This window comes from Molossus molossus, unplaced genomic scaffold (assembly GCF_014108415.1).
Source record: "Molossus molossus isolate mMolMol1 unplaced genomic scaffold, mMolMol1.p scaffold_m16_p_8, whole genome shotgun sequence".
Classification (NCBI taxonomy): Eukaryota; Metazoa; Chordata; class Mammalia; order Chiroptera; family Molossidae; genus Molossus; species Molossus molossus.
Window position 1 is genome coordinate 72,349,352 of NW_023425402.1, and position 19,833 is coordinate 72,369,184.

At 38.2% G+C, this 19,833-nt stretch overlaps 1 protein-coding gene across 1 annotated transcript in view; it reads right to left on the reverse strand.

Annotated features, from left to right (window-relative positions):
• Positions 1-19,833, reverse strand: part of FRK (fyn related Src family tyrosine kinase) — a 105,260-nt gene that overhangs the window by 23,433 nt on the left and 61,994 nt on the right. Inside the window, exon 2 of the mRNA XM_036247755.1 lies at positions 17,017-17,138. Within this exon, the coding sequence (XP_036103648.1) occupies positions 17,017-17,138 (122 nt within the window). The remainder of the gene's footprint in view (positions 1-17,016; positions 17,139-19,833) is intronic.

Sequence of the window (19,833 nt, forward strand, 5' to 3'; positions counted from 1 at the left end):
TGAGAAAAAATTTTCTCATGTAGGTCCTTATAAAGAAAATAAAAAATGCAATGAGCAATATTATCAACATTCTTAGTAGTAACTACACCAACACACTGCAAAGGGCTGGTCCTTCGAACATCCATTAATGTAGCCTAATTTCCAACATAAAATTCAATTAAAGCATTTGTATGGGAAACTAAACAGAGTTCATCATCCAAAACAGGAAAAGCTACATGTATAAAAATGCTCTCTGTGGTGTTTTTATAGCATTAAATGACTGTTAAAGTATAATAAATCTGAAAACTAAGAGTTAAAAATATAATCATAAAAATTACGGAGTAACAAGAAAAAACATAAAATGTGTTAAGTAAAATAAGTGCTACACAGATTTAAGAGAATAATATAATTGCAAACATGAGGATACATCTGGCAGCTCACATGTCCTGGGGTCCTTTACTGCTAAAGGAACCCAGCCGAGATTGACTATAAAAACCTAACTGTGTAAGGACAAAAATGATTAAATTTGCCAACTTGAAAATAGTTGTATTAGATTGGCAGATTTGTGAGTATTTTATTCTGTTTTCCAAAGCAACTATGATAAAAGTATAATGACTTTATTATTATTATTATTTTTTTTTTTTTTTATCCTCACCCGAGGACATTTTTCCATTTTTTGTACAGATAGAGTGGGAGGGAGAGAGAGGAAGAGAGAGAGAGAGAGAAACATCGATGTGAAGGGGACACATCAAGTGGCTGCCACCCGCACGACCAACTAGGGCCGGGGACAAACTGCAACCGAGGTACATGCCCTTAGCAGGAACCGAACCCGGGTCTCTCCAGACCGCAGGCCAACGCTCTAACCACTGGGCCAAACTGGCCAGGGCAAAAGTATAATGACTTTAAAATAAAAACATATACATAATGTTCCAGCTTTTTGAGAGAGGCAATATAAGAATTAACCACTTGAGACAACATCAACACTATTATGATACTTGGTACTCTTTTTTTTTTACCTGTTTTTCTATATTGATTTTTAGAGAGAGAGGAAGGGAAGAGAAAAAAGAGAGACAGAAACATCGATGAGAGAGAACATCAATTGGCCGCCTTCTATGCCCCCCACTGTGGATCAGGCCCACAACCTGGGCATGTGCCCTGACGAGGAATCGAACCAGCAACCTCTTGGTGCATGGGTCAACACTCAACCACTGAGCCACTCCAGCCGGGTGATACTTGGTAGTTTTTATATAAAGACCGCATGAACTCATTTCTCTTTGAAATGCATGCTTAAAATCATAGTGTATCTCTTCTTATATAAGCCAGTGAGAACTGTTTCCCTTTTCACCTTATCTGCCAGAGAACCCCCAGCTAACCTGACTTCTAAATATAATTTTCTCCCCTTACAGGCTCAGCAAAATCTATTTCTCTGTTCTTTTTCATTGGTTTTGTCTTGCTTTGTGTTTACCTTTATTTTACACTGTTTCTGCAATGTAAGTCAACATGAAACCTTTTGTAGAAGCAAATAAACACATGCACAAATGAAATAAATAATCAAGTGAAATGACATCTACTAAACATAAAAAGAATTTCTAATGAATGAACTACCTGACAATGGAATGGGGTTTCTGTCCACGGAAGGTCTGACACTCTTCTTAGGAGCTTCAGAGTTTAAAAGATTCCTCAGAAAGAGCAATATTAGACTAAATAGTCTTTGAAAATTCTGCAGTTTTGTCAAGAAAAAGACAGAGAACAGAGAAAATGAAATGTGAACAACCAGAAAGCTTAAAGATCATTTAGTCTAAACCAGTGGTTTTCAACCTGTGGGTCGCGACCCCTTTGGGGGTCAAACAACCCTTTCACAGGGGTCACATAAGATATAACAGTAGCAAAATTACAGTTATGAAGTAGCAATATAAATAATTTTATGGTTGAGGGTCACCACAACATGAGGAACTTTATTAAAGGGTCGCAGCATTAGGAAGGTTGAGAACCCTTCTTTTACTGATGAGAAAAGTATAAAGCCTAACAGTCTGAAGTAAACTGCTGGTTGTTTGCAGGGTTGGAACCCCTGTCGAGACATCTAGGGCATCATACAAATGGCAGAAGGAACAGCAGAAACCTTTAACCACTTATTTTCTGTTTTCTTAAGAAATTTACTAATATTTTAGTAGATGTCTTAGATCTCAAAGCTTTCTGAATGTCATGTTCCCTCTCCCTCTAAAAATTATCCCCAAACACTCAGGAAAGCTTCCCTACATGTCTCTCCTTCGCCCTGCCCAGTTTTAGTCATTAGTAGATATGTTAAACAGAGTGAACATGAAAGTCATTAAGAAATGTAATGTGGCCCTGGCCGGTTTGGCTCAGCGGTTGGAGCGTCAGCCTGTGGTACAGAGAGACCCAGGTTCGGTTCCCGCTAAGGGCACGTACCTCGGTTGCAGTTTGTCCCCGGCCCTGGTTGGTCGTGAGGGTGGCAGCCACTCAATGTGTCCCTTCACATCGATGTTTCTCTCTCTCTCTCTTCCTCTCTCTCCCTCCCGCTCTATCTGAACAAAAAAAAAATGGAAAAATGTCCTCGGGTGAGAATAAAAAAAAAAAGAAAGAAATGTAATGTGTGATAATTAAAATACCTTGAAATCAATCTTTATCTTCATATAAAAATACAAAGAACTTTTTGTGTATTAGGTCACTTATTTTCCTACCTGATATTGTCTCCTTCTGTTTTTGTTTTTGTTTTGTTTTGTTTTTTCATTGTTTTTTACATAGGCAAGATAACTATTACTAATGTGTTCATCATTCATTTTGCATTTCCAAAAGCAGACAGCTCTTACTCTGGGAAAGTTCTTCACACTGAATGAGGACCCATGCTGTAAGTTATGTTCCTGCTTTTTATTTCAGACAAGTATTAGGTGAAGGTTATGCAAGGCAGGCTCTGTCTGTTTAGAATTGGTTTTGTTTGTTATCACTGAGCACAAGTAGAGTTCAGGTCATGTTCAGGTAAACACATAAAGACAAACCATTGCCTAGGCCCAGCCTATACTTCAAAGGCTGCCACCCATCTTCCGAATGACTCTTACTAGTTCAGGGGTGAATCAGGTGAACATCTGTGAATACTCAGCATGATCCATCACTACTCCCAGGAAAACAGTTCAAAGCACAGATTCCAATGCAAGATGGGCCAACATCTCTAACTTTCTGTGCAAAAGGTAACTGTTCTTTATGTAATAATAATAAAAGCAATTGGATTTTTATTGAGTCCTTGCCTTAAGCAAGCACTGTACTAAGTGCTTTTTTATGTAATATTTTCTTTAATCATCATTACAACCTATCAGATATGGATATTATTCCCATCATTTTCACAGAGGAGAAACTAATGTGTGTAGAGAGAGTAAGTGATTTGTTCCTGATACAAAGCAGGTAAATATTAGTGCTATGATTCAAAACCAGGCAAGGAGACTCAGAATCCCACGCTCAAAATCCCTCTCCCAATGGCTGCCTCTATTGCCAAACAGCAAGTAGTTTTAGGTAGCTCTCACAAGGCACTGATCATAGCTCTGGAAGCAAATCAACTTATGGCTACTATTTCAAAATAAAATGATGATCAATAGAAGACACCTGCAACTGACACCTTTTGAAGAGAAACAAGTTGAATATTCTCTTCTTGAAACATTTGACTCCACCTAACAGCATGATTCTACTTTTCTTCTTACCTTCTCAGGCTGCTCTACCTCCATCTGCTCCTTCCACACTGGTTCTGACCTAGGGAATCGTATGATCTCTCAAAACTATTACTGGTTGCATTGCAGGCATCCAGCTTCCGAGGACTGCAATGACTGTGGGGTAACTCCGCAGCTTCCTTCAGCCCCGCTACTGACACCAAGAGTGTATATTTCATGAGGTCAGAGACTCGTTTGCCGTTGTACCCGGGTCTTCTCCATACTAACTGTACATTGCAGGCACTAAATAAGCATTTGATCAATGAATGAATGAACAAGAAAACTAATGAATCATAAGTTCTTTAAGGCCTCGATCATTATTTTGTTCAGGATCATATACATAAAAAATAAAAAGAAAATTATGCTCACTAAAATTACATCAAAATAGAAATATAATTTTTGCTTTTTTCCTTTTCTTTTTTATGCTTTTCTCTCCTCCATATTTCACTTCTAGCAAAACACGTTTTAAAGCATCTAAAGGTGCCCTGGCCAGTTTGGCTCAGTGCTTGAGCATTGGCCTGCAGACCAGAGAGTCCTGGGTTCGGTTCCCGCTAAGGGCACGTATCACGAAAATAAATAAATAAATGAATAAATAAATAAATGCATCTAAAGGTGATGAGGAAATTTAAAGAAGTCTCTACCCTGCTGAAATGAATAAGAAAATAAATTTAGTCCCTGCCACTCATAAGCTTTTAAGACAACAGACAACAAAATACTTCCTCGGATAGCAGTTCTTGTGCCTGAATGTCTAGTAACTGAACGCAGAGCACGTTTCTGAAGTCCATTAGAAATGACTTCATGATTGATGCTAGGCTGATAGTCCTAAAGTGGCTAATACACATACATCGTTTTAAATACACTGTCTAAAATTAGAGCTACTAATTTACTAAATTGAACTGTATTCATTTCATTCACTTTCTACAGAATGAACATATTTTGTGTAACTATCACCACATAGAAACTCTATACCTAAATCATTTAAGAAAATTTAAGGCTTGGTCAATTTTTTTTTTCTATTAATAAAGTAAAATTACTGCCAGTTGGGTGTGTTTTCATCTGTACAACAAGTTGCTAGAGATATTTAAAATTATAAATTTGTTTTCAACTCAAATATGATATTCTTCTCCTTTCTATAAATGAATGGAACATGAAAACGGAAAACAAAACAAAGACTTCTCTCCAGTTTCCCGAATGGCATGTTGTTTCCTGACATGCCACAAGAGAGAGCAAGCTTGATTGAAAGCCCTCCAGTGGTCAGAAGCTGTAAAGAGTGTGGAGCAGAAAGTGGAAGTCAGCAGGTGTTTTGGTTTTAGAATAAAAGTACACATACAGTACTCAGCATTATAGGCAACATCTCTGGACAAACACCATATGAAATATGCTGGTTAGGATTCATTTTACAAAATTTTCTCAATCATATATTTGCCACTTAGAGTAACAAAAAGAAATCGCTTAGGTAATTTATTTAAGAACGAGGCCGCCCTGGGATGAAAACACGTATTTAGTTATTATTTCCCTGAAGTATAAACTGGACTAAATTGTGCAAGGCCAGTGAAAAGGAGGAGAAATTGGAAGGCCTGTGGGTCACAACCTTTCATTTCAGGAGTAAACAAGTTTTAATTTCCTGTTCAATCCAAAACTCTGTCCCGTGCCTTCTCAGATGTTCTTCCTTCTTCACTCTGCCTCCCTCCGTCTTCCACTGCTCAGCTCTCCTTGTAATTCTTTCCTTCTTTCCAGTTTGAAATTATTAAATGTATACGTTATCTGGGCCCAAAGTCCAGAGAGACCTGGGTTCAAATCTCAGCTCTGTCACTGTCTTTCTGTTCAAAAATGCAACCCATATTGAATTTATCATGATCACATTGATAATATTTACGATCTAGTACCCTGTTACTTATTCAAGCATATCAGTGGTAATGGATGAACAATGTACAGATCTCTGTCTTACTTGCTAAAGGGTTCAGAAGTGCATCAAAGAAAATAATGCTGCATTTTTAATCTAAGGAGCATCATCTGCTTTTTCAAAGTGAAAACGGTTCTTAAGAAGAGGCTCCATATGAAAAGAAAAATACATTTCACGCACACTATGTTCCATTTACTTCTACCCACTATTAGGTAGAGAGTTTGACTGTTTTCTCACTTCTCTATGATGCCTTCCTTATTAATCTCTCAGAAAATACCTGTTCTTTTCTGGGTTCTTAAAGCACTTTGCATCTAAGTGCTTTGTCTGCATAATAATCAAATGTTTGTTATAGTGTGAACCAGTTACTTGTTAATACGATTTTGTCCCATAACAAACACAAATGAAAGTTCTATGATGAACGGGTGAATGAATGAATCAATGAACAAATGAATGGTTAAAAAATAGTTCAAAATGTTCCTCCCAATATTTTTGAAAATTGCTTTTCTATATAAAGACAAGTCGAGGCCCGGCCAGTGTGGCTCAGTGGTTGAGCATTGACCCATGCACCAAGAGGATTCCTGGTCAGGGCACATGCCCAGGTTGTGGGCCAAATCCCCAGTGGGGGGCATGCAGGAGGCAGCCAATCGATATTCTCTCTCATCGATGTTTCTGTCTCTCTCCTGCTTTCTTCCTCTCTCTCTAAAAAGCAATAAAGGAAAATAAATTTAAAAAAAAAAAAAAGACAAGGCGAGGCAAAGAAAAAAATCAGTAGCATACTATTAAAACAATTTAACCTTCAATAAACAAATATTTATCCCCAAATTTTTTTCTATATGCAAGACACTATGCTAAGTCCTAAGTACCTTGCTCAACAAAAGTAAAAACAAAGGTTACAAGAAAGGAGGTACAAGGCATGATATTGTGATAGCTGGTGTTCATCTCGCAGGAAGCATAGTTTGACGTCAGGGAGAAGGAATGATTAGGCTGCTAAACGGGTTTCAGCCCGACTATGACAGGCTGAAATGTCAAAGTAGGTAGGAATTTAGGTGGTTTACAAAGGAAAGTTATTAAAGACTTTTGACTCTTCTAGATAAAAGAGAATAATGAAAAACAATAACCAAAAGCAATGCAGAATCCTTTATTGTATCAAAAAAACAAATAAATAGCCCTGGCCGGTTTGGCTCAGCGGTTAGAGCGCCAGCCTGCAGACCAGAGAGTCCCGGGTTTGGTTCCCACTAAGGGCACGTACCTCAGTTGCAGTTTGTCCCTGACCCCAGTTGGGGTTGTGTGGGTGGCAACCAGTCGATGTGTCTCTCTCGCATTGATGTTTCTCTCTCTCTCTCCCTCCCTCTCTCTCTCTATCTCTATCTGAAGATAAATGCAAAAATCCTCAGGTAAGGATTAACCAAAAAAAAGCAAATAAAGAGCTACCAAGGACATTTGGAGAGATTTGAGTTTGTACTGCATAGCAGACATATTATTGTATCAGTGTGAAATTTTGGGGGGTAATAATAATACTTTGGTAATGTAGGAGAGTGTCCTTATTCCTGGGACCTACATACTAATAAAAAGTGTTTAAAGGTGAGGCAACATGATATCTGCAACTACATATATGTACATCTATATAGAGAGACATATACAGAATTATGAATGATGGAGAGAGAAAGTAAATGTCACAGAGTGTTATCAATTGGTGAATTTAAGTGAAGGCACACAGCTAACTTTTCAACTTTATCAACGAAGTTAGGAGAGAAAAGAAGAAAGATTGACTAAATGTTTATATTGAGTTTTATTTAGTGATGTGGAGAAGAATTTAGAGACCAACTCAATTCTTATTCTTGTGTAATTATTTTTTACTGGATGCTCACAGAATTTTTTACTTATTCTTGATATTAAAGTATTTTGAAAAGATGGCTTAGGTATGCATCTTTTCATTTATTTTTGCTTGGAACAATTTTGATTCCTTTTCACAATAAGCATAGGTTTCTTTTTTTTTGACTCAGGAAAGTTTTCTTCCACTACACATTTACTGTTGGTTGCATTTAATTATTTTAATAAATTTCAAAAAATGTTTCCTGTTTGTGCATTATCGACCCTCACAGATTTTCATCTACTTTTCTTTACTCTCCAGAGATCATCTCAAGCTTGCTTTTTACATCCAGAAAGTAACAATTTTGTTGTTTGTTCTTTCCCATATGTTGCCTTTTCATGCTGTTTTTATGCCTAATTCCACGGAATTTGTGTTTTCTTGTATTTTACAATTTCAATTAAATGCTTTCAATATTTTTCTTCTGTTTCTTTTAGTGAATATGTTTCAAAAGTAATGAATTTTCTCTGTATCTTCAGATGATTGTTTATTATACCTTATATTATTACTTTTTCTCCAAACAATGTTTTAAAGGAACAAAATGGTTCGATAATCAAATAGTTTAGAAAACTCTGGGTTGAAATTTAAATTTTGTTGCTGTGAGACTTCTAAGATTTTAATGTGCTTTCTCAAGTCAGGGTAGAGAAGATGTAATGTGAGGTGTTCTTCAAATGCATTTAATTCCTGACCCCTCTGTTCTATGAAACACTTCTGCTTATCAAAGAATTGTTCTAGAACATAAGTTGGGAAATTTTGCTACTGAGTATCCAGAATTTCATGACTTCTCTTTTTTCACCATACTCATCATTATATGAGGGGGGAAAAAAAAACTTGACATTTAGGAAAAGCACATATGTCCTGTCCTGTCCTCCCACTTGGCTGTATATACATCTGCCCTGCAGCACACACAGCAGGGCTGCTGGTGCACCATGCCTCTAGTCACACTGCCCATGTCTGGCAGATGTTCAGCCCACAGCTTTGCTGGAGGGAGGGTGGATGTTCTAATCTGCTGACATGCCTGCTCACAGTAAGAAACAGCATTCAGTCCTTTGTAACTGCTATGGGCTGAATATTTGTTTCCCCCTCAAACTCATTTATTGAAGCCCAAATCCCTAATGTGATGATATTAGGAGGTAATTGGGTGTAGGGGAGGTCATGAGTGTGGAATTCTCATAATGCGGTTAGTGCTCTTATAAGAAGAGACCAGAGCCAGAACACACTCTCTCTCCCGCTCTCTCTCGCACTCTCGCTCTCTCTTTTTAACAAAATGGTTCGATAATGTATATGTATATATATATATTTGTGTGTGTACATATATATATATATACACATACACACACACACATAAATACATATGTAATCTCAAACAGAGCAAGAAAGCAGCCATCTGCAAACCAGGAAGAGTCCGCACCTCTCTTGGTACCTTGATCTTGGACTTCCCAGCCTCCAGAACAGTGAGAAATAAATGTTTGCTGTTTTAAGCAGCCCAGGTTCTGGTATTATGTTATAGCAGTGCAAACTGACAAAGTCAGTAACACTGATTTGTTTGTTTAACCAGAAGAATGTGTGAAAAGCACATCACTAGAGAAGAGAGTTCTTGTTTCCTTCTTTCTAAAATGTTAACTTCACCCAGTTTGCAACACACTATCATCGCCTGAAGTCTTTCCCATGAAAACATTTACTGGGCCCCAAGCTGCTATCCCACTTGGATGTAGAACAGGAGGGGACTACACATGGATGCCTAGGGAAGGCCCAAGTCACTGAGTGGGTTCCACACAGGAGTGCAGTGGAGGCCTGGCTTCTTCCTAGTAGCTGCATGTCCCATCTCTCTAAGACAGAAGGATACTCTGATCCCGAATCCAAGCAGCCTCCCACCCTCTTCATGACTAGCCCTGGTCTGATGTGAAAGTTAAAGTCCACTCAGCCACTTGGTCAGTTCACCTACATTTGCCCTGAAGTTAGGAGAGCATCTACCCAGAGTTTTTGAAAAGCATCGATTGATAGACTCCATTTACAGGGCCACTCTGCTTCAGTATCTCTTATGTGGGTTCTTGAATGGAAAGTAGGGGGATGCTAACTCAAATGATTATTAGCTCACAGTATCTTCATCTAGAGAAGTAGAACATGGAACAAAACATAAATAAAGGATCAATTTAATTTGGCAGCTAATAAAATGGAAAAAATAACAAAATGGAATATGCCATGAATTACAAAAAGGCGGCAATTTCACCAACCTCCACATGACTAATCAGCACCCCCTTATGTATTTCATATCTGGAATTGCTTATTATATAGTTACATTAAAGCGCAATAATGTGTATCATTTATTTGCTGTGCTTCTTTCCGAATCGCTCAAAATACTCATGCAGAAAATATTGTTTAACAAAACAAGGTAAGCAAAGCCAAAAGAGAAAATTTAGAGGAGTTGATTTGTGATGTTCACATACAAATAAAAGAAGAAAAAAAATCAGAAAGCAACCCCCTTAAAAAATACTATGGACTCTAGAAATGCTAGTCATGGATTTTCAATAAGACAGATGAGTTCACCATGACTCAGTGCCCTAGAGCAAAAAGTTCTTTGCCTCTGCATCTTGTGCATACAGACATAAACACAGATATATGCACTATATAATAAAATGTTAATTTAACTTTATAGAGTAGTTAAAACATATGAAACATAATTTATCAGTAGTAATGTTAAGAAAAGGCGGGATATACCATAATTCATGAAAAAAAGCCACTTGCTATTATGGGCAATGATATTTGCAATTAAACTGAACACAACTAAATTATGACTTTAATTAAAAGGCATTTTGTAAGATGGCACCAACATGTTTAAAATTTAATACATTTTATATGAGATACTAGAGTTATTAACATAAAAAGTTCTTTGCAGCATGTGCACTTTTTAAAAAGCAAAACATTTTTAACCGATATAAAAATGCTCCCAGAATCCATAGAAGTTTCACCACATAATAAATTCAAGCAGCAATTTTTTCCAGCCATTTAATACTTGCCCCTACTTAAGATAGATCATTGTGTTTACATTCATGGTTAATGGTAATAGAGTTACTGACACACTCTGTGGCCACTACATCCACATTAATTTTAAAGGAGGAATGAATGAATCATTCAGGGCACTGATAATGAAACAAACAGCTTTTGGCCTTTGGCCTCTATCAGGTTAGAATGAGTCAACAGATCTCAAAGAGTTTGGAAGCAATAATGGCATCTCAGTGGTTGATGGAAAACGAGTTTGGGTCTGAACCCTGTACCAGGCTGACAGATAAGGAACCGCACTGCAACTGATACCCTTTTCCAATGTTGCCTCCTCTACAAAACCTTTATTACCTGAACACAACTAACCTTTCAAGATGAGAAATGTCTTTCTAAAGCAAATCTGAGACACAACAAATAGGAGAATTACACAGTCCAGACTAAAGAGGTTAAGAAAATGATGATGGCCTTAACTTTGCTCCTGGTAGAACACTGGGTACACAGGTGAGTGGGCATCTCCTATCTTTATAAACCATACTGGGAACTAGGAAGATAGAGAAGAAGCATGAAACAGAGCTCTAAAAGTATCTTTCTTCTGCTCAAGGACTTTGTAATCTAGTTTGAGAAGTACATTTTTACCTATGGTGAAAGAGTTACTTACAAATATAAATGAATCTTTGAATATGTAAGTTCAACGTGAAGGATACACACAAGGTCAATGTGAAAAGGTATACATCTTCCCCCAATGAAGCTACTGCTGTGCTCATTACTTTGTTAATTGCTTTCAGAATTAATTTATAAGACATAAAGAAATACTTACAAAGTTATGAAGTACATGGTATCACTCAGGTTAATCATTCAGATTTTTCAGAAAGTTGCTTCAGATAATTCTGGCCATTTTCAAGTATTGAAGCTATCCTTAATGAACACATAATTACCCTAGCTAAGGGCCTTAAAATACAGTGGTATCTTTTCTATAAAGACACTTCTACCTTTTGTGCAATATTCAGAGCACTGGCAACCTATTACTTTGAAGGATAAAACATTTATTTGGTTCTAGAAATTCCAGCATCCGTATTTAAAAATTAAATTATGTCACTACAGAGGCATGTTCTATATTCTCTGGAAGGGACTTCACAGCAATCATAGTGTATTATATAAGTCCTGCATATTACATGGGACCTTCATGTTCACTATAATGGAAATTTATAATATTAAATACTCTGCTCAAAATCAGCAGGAACAAGTCAAGAACATGATAATGGCCACTTGTATGTCCACCTGCAATGGCCTTAAACACCTCTGAGCTTATTTCCTTTGCTCCTCTCCTCTGTCCCTGTACATCATCTCTTCCTATTTACCTTGTCTTGCTAAAGTCACCACTCTCCCCCAATCAATCAAGTCAGAGATCTGAGGGTCAGCCTAGATGCTGCATTCTCTGATATTTTGCCCCATTTATCAGCCACCAATGCCAATTGGTTTGTATTGTCTACATATTTCTCACCTCCATTCTCTATGTCTATTTTCCATACCTCTTCCCTGGTTCAGGCCATCATCGAAGGAGATGAGCATGACTGTCTAGTAAAGAAACTTGACCTCTTTCTGAACCCACAGGAGCTGTCCCACCATCACCCCCCATGTCCAGCAAGAGGGGCTGAACTTAACTCCCCATAGATCCCATGGCTTCTTCTTCATGGAAGAGGAGCTGCAATTTCCCACAGCACCCAAACTCTTTAAACTAATTGATTGGTGCTGGGATTTCCAAACAACCCTGCAAATATGTGATATCCAAACACACTGCATGGCACCAAAGCACAGACTTACTTTTATACATGTCCTAGGGCCACTCCCATACTTACTCCACAAAAAAGGAGAGCAACAGAGGGGCCTAAGGTGCCTTGGGGACATCCTGTGCTGGAGCAGAGCCCTCGTGCAGCCCACAGGGCCTGGATCCCATTGCCCTCTCTGCAGAATGCTGACCAACTCTGCTGCCTTGCACCTGCGACTTCGTACGGCCACAAGTGTTGCCACTGTGTTTGTCTCTCTCACTCCTTCTCAGACTATTAATCTCTCATCATGCTATCAAATGTCAGACCAGGTCACTTACTGAGACTTCCCTCTGCAGAATAAGGGCCACATTCCTCAGCATGACATGCAAGACCCTGAACAATTTAGCTCCAACTTTCCTTTCCAGTCTCACTTTCTGCCATTCCTTTCCTTCCTTCCCTTCCTTACTCAGTCTCTGCTACACACACACACACACACACACACACACACCTGCTTTATCGTCCATAGAACACCAGAAATATTCACAACTCTGCGCACTTGCTTTGCCAGGACTAATGATTCCCACACTACTTCCTTGTAACACAAATTGGTACAGAATCCTAATGTTCTCTCCTCTGTGAATCCTTCCTGACTCCCCCTGGGGGACTCGGCTCCTACGGCTCCTACGCACTTTTGCCTCACAGCAAGACAGCTGTGTTACAATTCCCCTGCAGACTGAGGTCAGGGCCTGAGCCTCGTTGTCTTCGCTGCCCTTGACCTTGCAGAGGCCTGGTGCTTAGTAGGCTCTCTGAATGTTTGTGGAAGAAATAAACAAATACAGAAATGTGATCTCCACTCCTTGCTGCATCGCCCTGAATGTTGCCGATGAGCGTTTCTGCCTCATGTCCTCAATGTAGTCATTTCTTCAACTATATTCAATCTGTTAACATTTGCTTTTGAGCAGGTTCACTGAAGGTGAATCTGCAGTTGTCTAAGGTACACTTACAATGTGGAATGTGGAATCTCTTCTGAAAAACTCACCTGCAGCTCAGGTTTAGTCCTCACAGCGCATTTTCCTTAACATGTACTTTAAACAATAATGCAAATGCTTATAGGATGCCAAGCATCAAATTAATATTAATAATAACAATAATAATTTCCTTTAAACTAACTGATTGAAGTCAAGAAATAGCCAAACCATTTCACATGCAGTCAGAATTTTATATTTTTCATTAGAAAAACAATTCACTACCAATGATAAATAACAGTAAGGCCACTAAAACTACCTGTCATGCATCTAATGAAGACAGATTCTTTGGCTGCCACATATAATATGTAATATCCAAAAGTGAGGCTGTAATTCACAGCTAATTAGTGTCTTGCCATTATGAGAGGTGTCAGGGCCCTAACTCTCTTTCAAGATCTTCTCATACCTCACAAGAGCCGATGGTCACTCAAGGACCACAGGAGCCAATTAGCGTCCACCCCAACTTTGGGCTGCTACTCTGGCATGCCCCCTCCCCCAGCCTCAGTAAATCATATGCTTGTTTCTGACAACTGCAAGCCATGCCTGCCCACGGAATAAAGACAATGCATCTAAGGAAAGTTCACGTGGAAAAGACAGACAGAGATAGAAAAGAGATATTTGTCTTTAGCAACACAGCAGTCAGCAAAACTGAAGAGCATCAATTCTGACTGATTAAGGAGACAACTGCACTATGAAATAAATCCTCGAGCGGTCTATCAGAAGAGCCTTAGTGGTAATCAACAGTCAGCAATTGGGTTGTTTGTTTGTTTGTTTGTTTGTTTGTTTTAATGTAGATATACTGAAGACCTTTTTCTTTCCATTTTTCTCCTGCAGAGCCCTCCTTCTGGCTAATAAGAGAATTTTCCTTTGAGTATAACATAATGGTCTGCATTTACTTTGTCCCCCAGTGAATACACAGCAATCAGATAATTTATTTGAAAGACTCTAAATTGTTTGACTTCATTGAAAAAGAAGCTATAATAATATGCTAGTCTCCAAGTAGGGCCTACAAAGCTTAGCAAATCCATAAGCAAGTGCTAGAGTATTCTCAGCACATAATAGCCAATATCCTTGTAATTTTGTTCTAAGCCTATAAAGCTGTTTTGTCCCATAATATTCTACTTAGAGAGTTTTCAGAATAGTCAACTGTAGCCTGAGCATTATTCAAAAATATGACTCAGCTAATTTTACTTTTAGTTTGTCTTCCTCATGGAAATATTACTCGTCTATATTTTAATGTTAATCTAAAATATTTAGTCAAGCTTTTGGCTAGATAATGACTACTTAATTTGATATGGAAATATTGGCAAAGGCAAATAAACAAACATGGATGCATTTAACACCTGTACGTCATTCTCTTATAGCTCTTCTTATCATTAGACACAGAAATTTTAAAACAATCTGTTTTTCTTTTTCTGAATGTAATATTCTTGTGAAAATCTTTAAAACTTCAAACAGTTATCTACAAGGATGCCCACTGCATCATATTTTATAACAGCAAAATAAGTGAAAATAATGAAAATGTATAAAATATGAAATAGGTTAAATAAATTATGGCACACCAATACAATGGAAAATTATATGGCTTCTAAAAATAATAATGTAGAAAATATTAAAGAACATGAAAAGCTGTTCGCAGGATACTGAGAGACAAGAAAAATGAAACCTAGCCCTGGCCAGTATCACTCAGTGGTTGGAGCATCAGCCCTCTCATTAAAGGATTGTAGGTTCTATTCCCAGTCAAGAGCATGTTACCTGGGTTGCAGGTTGGATCCCTGGCCCAGATCAGGGTGTGGGTGGGAGGCAACCAATCGATGTGTCTTTCTCACATCAATGTTTCTCTCTCTCTCCTCCTCCCTCCCTTCCTTCCACTCTCTCTAAATATCAATGGAAAAAAACATCCCCCAGTGAGGATTAACAAAAACACACACACACACACACACAAAAAAGTAAAATGAAACTTAGGTCCACATTACACACACACACAAATATATATAGATACATATATATAAATACACATATATTTATATATTTTTTTATTTTCAAAATGATCTCAATTTTGTTTTCTGGGTGTGTGTTTTTCTGAGTGTGTGTGTGTGTGTGTGTGTGTGTGTGTGTGTGTTTAAATTAATCTACTCAAAGGTTAAGCATAAAAAAAAGCTTTCCGGAGCTGTATTTCAGTATTAAAATGTATCTTCAGAAAGTTATTTTGCAAATTATTCTTCTTTGAGCTCTTCTATCTCTATAAAAATGCTTATATTAGTTTCATAGTCAGAAAAAAGCTATTATATATAACAAAATATTCCCTTGTCACTTGGGTGCATGCAGGTGTGGACTGGTGTGAAGTCCCAGCCTAGTTGGGAATCAGTTCTAAGTAGCTGATGCCTATCACTTATCAGTCATTAAAAATGTTATCACTCTGGGTATAAACAAAATTAGAAAGGTTAGTGACCTCATACTCGGGAACATTTCAAGAATGGGCATCAGAACAGCATTTTCTAACCGGGTAGGTGTGGGGCTGCACCCACATGACCCGGTGATACCACACTGACTAGGTGACAGCGTAGGAAGAAGCTGAAGGACGAAACCTGAAAAACCTGCCTCAGTACCATGGCCCTTAATTCACTTCAGCCCCAATCCATCTACTCTGACATTTGGGACCATCAGGTGTGAGGAAGAAAATAGGTATAAAACACACACAGTCTGGCCTTGGATCGGGTCAGGTCAAGGTCCCAGTACCTGTGGGCTCAGGTCTGCTCCACATTGCACCGCGCAGGCTGTGCTGACTTCCAGCTCAGTGAGCCAAGCAGACACAGCGAGGCGCATGGGCATCTTGTTAATAAATATTTGTTGCAGGGCAGCAGAGATAAAGGAAGGCAAAAGCTCTTCTCCCAAAAAGCTTGCATCTAGTTGGTGAAAGAAAATACATGCTTTAAAGGGGGTAACAACACAAATGATTAGCAATAGAGATCAAAGAAGGATGAGGAGAAAGTCTCACATGAGAGACGGACTGGAGTATTCCTTAAGAAAGAACATGCTGGCCCTGGCCGCTTTGGTTCAGTGGTTGGAGCGTGGGCCTGCAGACCATAGAGTCCTGGGTTTGGTTTCCGCCAGGGGCAAGTGCCAAAAAAAAAGAACATTCTGCAGAACTGAAACATGCACCAAGAAGCACAGATTCTTGAAAGCAGAGACATACATGCACCTGTCACTCTTAATGATAATTCTCAGGTCCTCTGTACTTCTTTCCTAGAGCAGTGTAAATTAAACATGTACTTGACTCTTAGCTGGAAAACTACATTTGACAAAATGTACATGTCATGGAGTTAATTAAATGCATTTGCATTCAGCATTTCAATTCATTTTCTATTTACCAGACAAAGACAAATGAAATGCAAAAAAAAATGTATCATAGCAAGATCAGTTTTGACAAAAGTATGGTCTTTGCCTCTTGCTTATTATTTCCCTAGAAGGAGAGGCTCTTTGATAATGCAAGTAAGAAAACACAGCCAGATCCACACATTTTTTTAATTTCATATCTAGAGTGCATGCATTTGAAACTGTTTATAGAGACTGCTAGCCATAGACAAAAATTTCTGGCTAATTTTTATATTACTCTGGAGTGGCTCAATAGATATAATTTTGGTACTATTGTGAAGATAAGAAATAAGGCAAATTTAAAATTAACATGTCCCTATTTACACAGTAGGTTCATGACTACAGCCTCTCACCCACATACTTAAATCACACAAAACAATGCCCATACCTGAAAGGGCGAAATTTCCTTTATCGCTTTCACTTTCTCTGATTAGAAAGGCACCCGTCTGATTTTCTGAATATAATAGCTGTTTTTCTGCATCTGCTCTCTTGATTGCTCCAAAGAACCACCTAGAAAGAGAGAGATGTAAACTTTAATTTTCCAATCAACATTCATATTTTAAGAAGCAGGAAAGTGTACTGTGAAAAGAAAGTATTCTAAAATCAAAAATGTTCGATATTCTTTTAATTGATTTTAGAGAGAGAGGAAGGGAAAGAGAAAGAGAGAGAGAAACATTGATTTCTTGTTTCACTTTATTTATGCACTCACAGGTTGATTTCTGTAGGTGCCCTGATGGGGGATTGAATCTGCAACCTTGGCATATAGGGGTGATACTCAAATAAGCTACCTGGCCAGGGTGGATAATCTTTAGTGATATCACTATATGTATAAATGATTTTGATACTTCAGATGAGTTTTGGGGATGTCTGTAACCCTCACAGAGTTTCTAAAAAAAACTACAGACCAGGAATTTGGCTGCTGCAGGTTCCCACATCCTTGTAGGTCTACCACATAAACCTACCTTATTTCATTACTCAGCACCACCATCCACTTGTCCTCTGCCTCACCTAACACTTCCTAGATGTTAGGAGGCAAACATTCCAATCAAGCAATTCACATATTTCACTTTAAAGTGTGAACAATTAAAAATGTTGTTCTCTCCCTGGCTCATGTGGCTCCGTGTTTAGAGCATCTGCCCACACAGCAAAGGGTCATGGGTTTGATTCCCAGTCAAGGGCATGTACCTGGATTGCTGGCTTGATCCTTGGCCCCAGTTGGGGTGTATATGAGAGGCAACCAATCAATGTATCTCTTTCACCTCTCTCTCTCTCTCTCTCTCTCTCTCTCTCTCACTCTCTCTCCCCCTCCCTCCCTCCTCCCACATCCCCCTCCCTCCTTTCCACTCTCTCTGAAAAAAATCCAATGGAAAAAATATCCTTGGGAGATGATTAACAACAACAACAAAATTATGTAATTCTCTGGACATCAACCCTCTTATTTCCCTACTCTTACCATTAATATGAGATGATTTTGCATGTTTAGGGGGAACTATTTATTTATTTGTTTATTTATTATTTTTTAATCCTCACCTGAGGATATTTTTTCATTGATGTTTAGATAGAATAGAATGGAGGGAGGGGGAGAGAGAGAGAAACATCAATGTGAGAGGGACACATTGATTAGTTGCCTCCTGCATGACCCCCAACCTGGGCTAGGGATTGAACCTGCAACCCAGGTATATGCCCTTGACCAGAAATAGCACCCATGACACTTCAGTTCATGGGCCAATGCTCTAACTACTGAGAAAACCTGCCAGGGCTAAGGGGAACTTACTAACATACAAGAAACCTGCATCTATGGAGAGATTATGTAAAAGGTACTTCTGCCAGGGAAGTAGAATCTTCTTAGCACCACCTCTACTTCTTACCTTTACCTTCTTATCCTCCCAGACAATAAATAAACATTGCAGGAATATAAAAATCAGATACTGAACACACAGCTTTGAGAATGGGATTAACCAATCCCAACAAATGATTTTGAATTTTAATGTCAGATCCAGTCTAAAATGTATATCAAGTCAGTAGGCACCAAAGTGATAATAAGGGGCAGCTGAGCTCCCTTTCAATAATGACCCCTCATTACAGGGTCAGAAAGTTGATCTATATCAGCAAAGATTTTAGGTAAAATATTGACCTTTCAGGGATCATATTTTAAAATGTAAGCTCTTCAAAGCAAATGCTGATTTGAGGGAAGAGATACGAGCTGGGTGAGGAATAGCAGGCTGGGCAAGGAAATATACACCATCAAAAATTGGTTCCAATTGGTTTGGCTGGTCATGAGTATGGGGGATATGAGTGACATCATTGGAAGGAGGAGGGAAAAGGAATTGAAAATAAAAAGGAACATTAATATAAATATCACCTTCTAACAAATGCAAGGTGGTTGGTTACCACTTCCCCAATCACCAAATCGTAAACTATATATTAACTGTATCACTGAGGCTACGCCAGTTTGTTTTGGAGTAATAAACAACTCCAAAAATCTCAGTGGTTTAAGACAACTAAGATGTGTTTTATGCTCAGCTACATGTCCACTGAAGGTCATCCGGGGTGCAGCTCTCTATCCATCTCTGTGTCTACCAGACAATTTCTACCTCCATGCTCCCATGATTGCCAAGGCAGGATTGGAATATGTGGCAAATCAAAGGTAGTTCCTGGAGCTTCTATTTAGAGCTGCAATACAGGAATGAGCTCATTGACAAGTAAGTCCTATGGTAATGCTTAAATGCAAAGGAACAGAGAGTGCAACCCCATTATTTTCTGTAAGTCAGAGAACTAGAAATATTTGGAGTGCTACACTAATGGCTACCTCATTGGTTAATATCAGGGGCCAAATTGATGCCCACAGACTATTGTTTGTCCAACTTAAATTATAAAAGGCATGGAAGCATTCCCCTGTGACCATGTAATAAACTCATGGAAAAATAAAAATGCATGTTTTCTACCACTGCAAAATAAGTCTACAGAAAATTAGAACATAAAAAACTCAAACCGACCTAAACATATAAATTAGTGATGAAAGGATAAATTATTCAATAAATGATGCTGGTACTATTAATAATTTATATAAAAAATAAATGCATGCTACCTACAGCATACAATAATTCTACATAGATTAAAGACCAATGAAAAACACAAATTTTAAAATTTCCAAGGATATTAGACTAAGAAAGTTTTTATAGGAAAGACAGAAAGAAAAAGACAT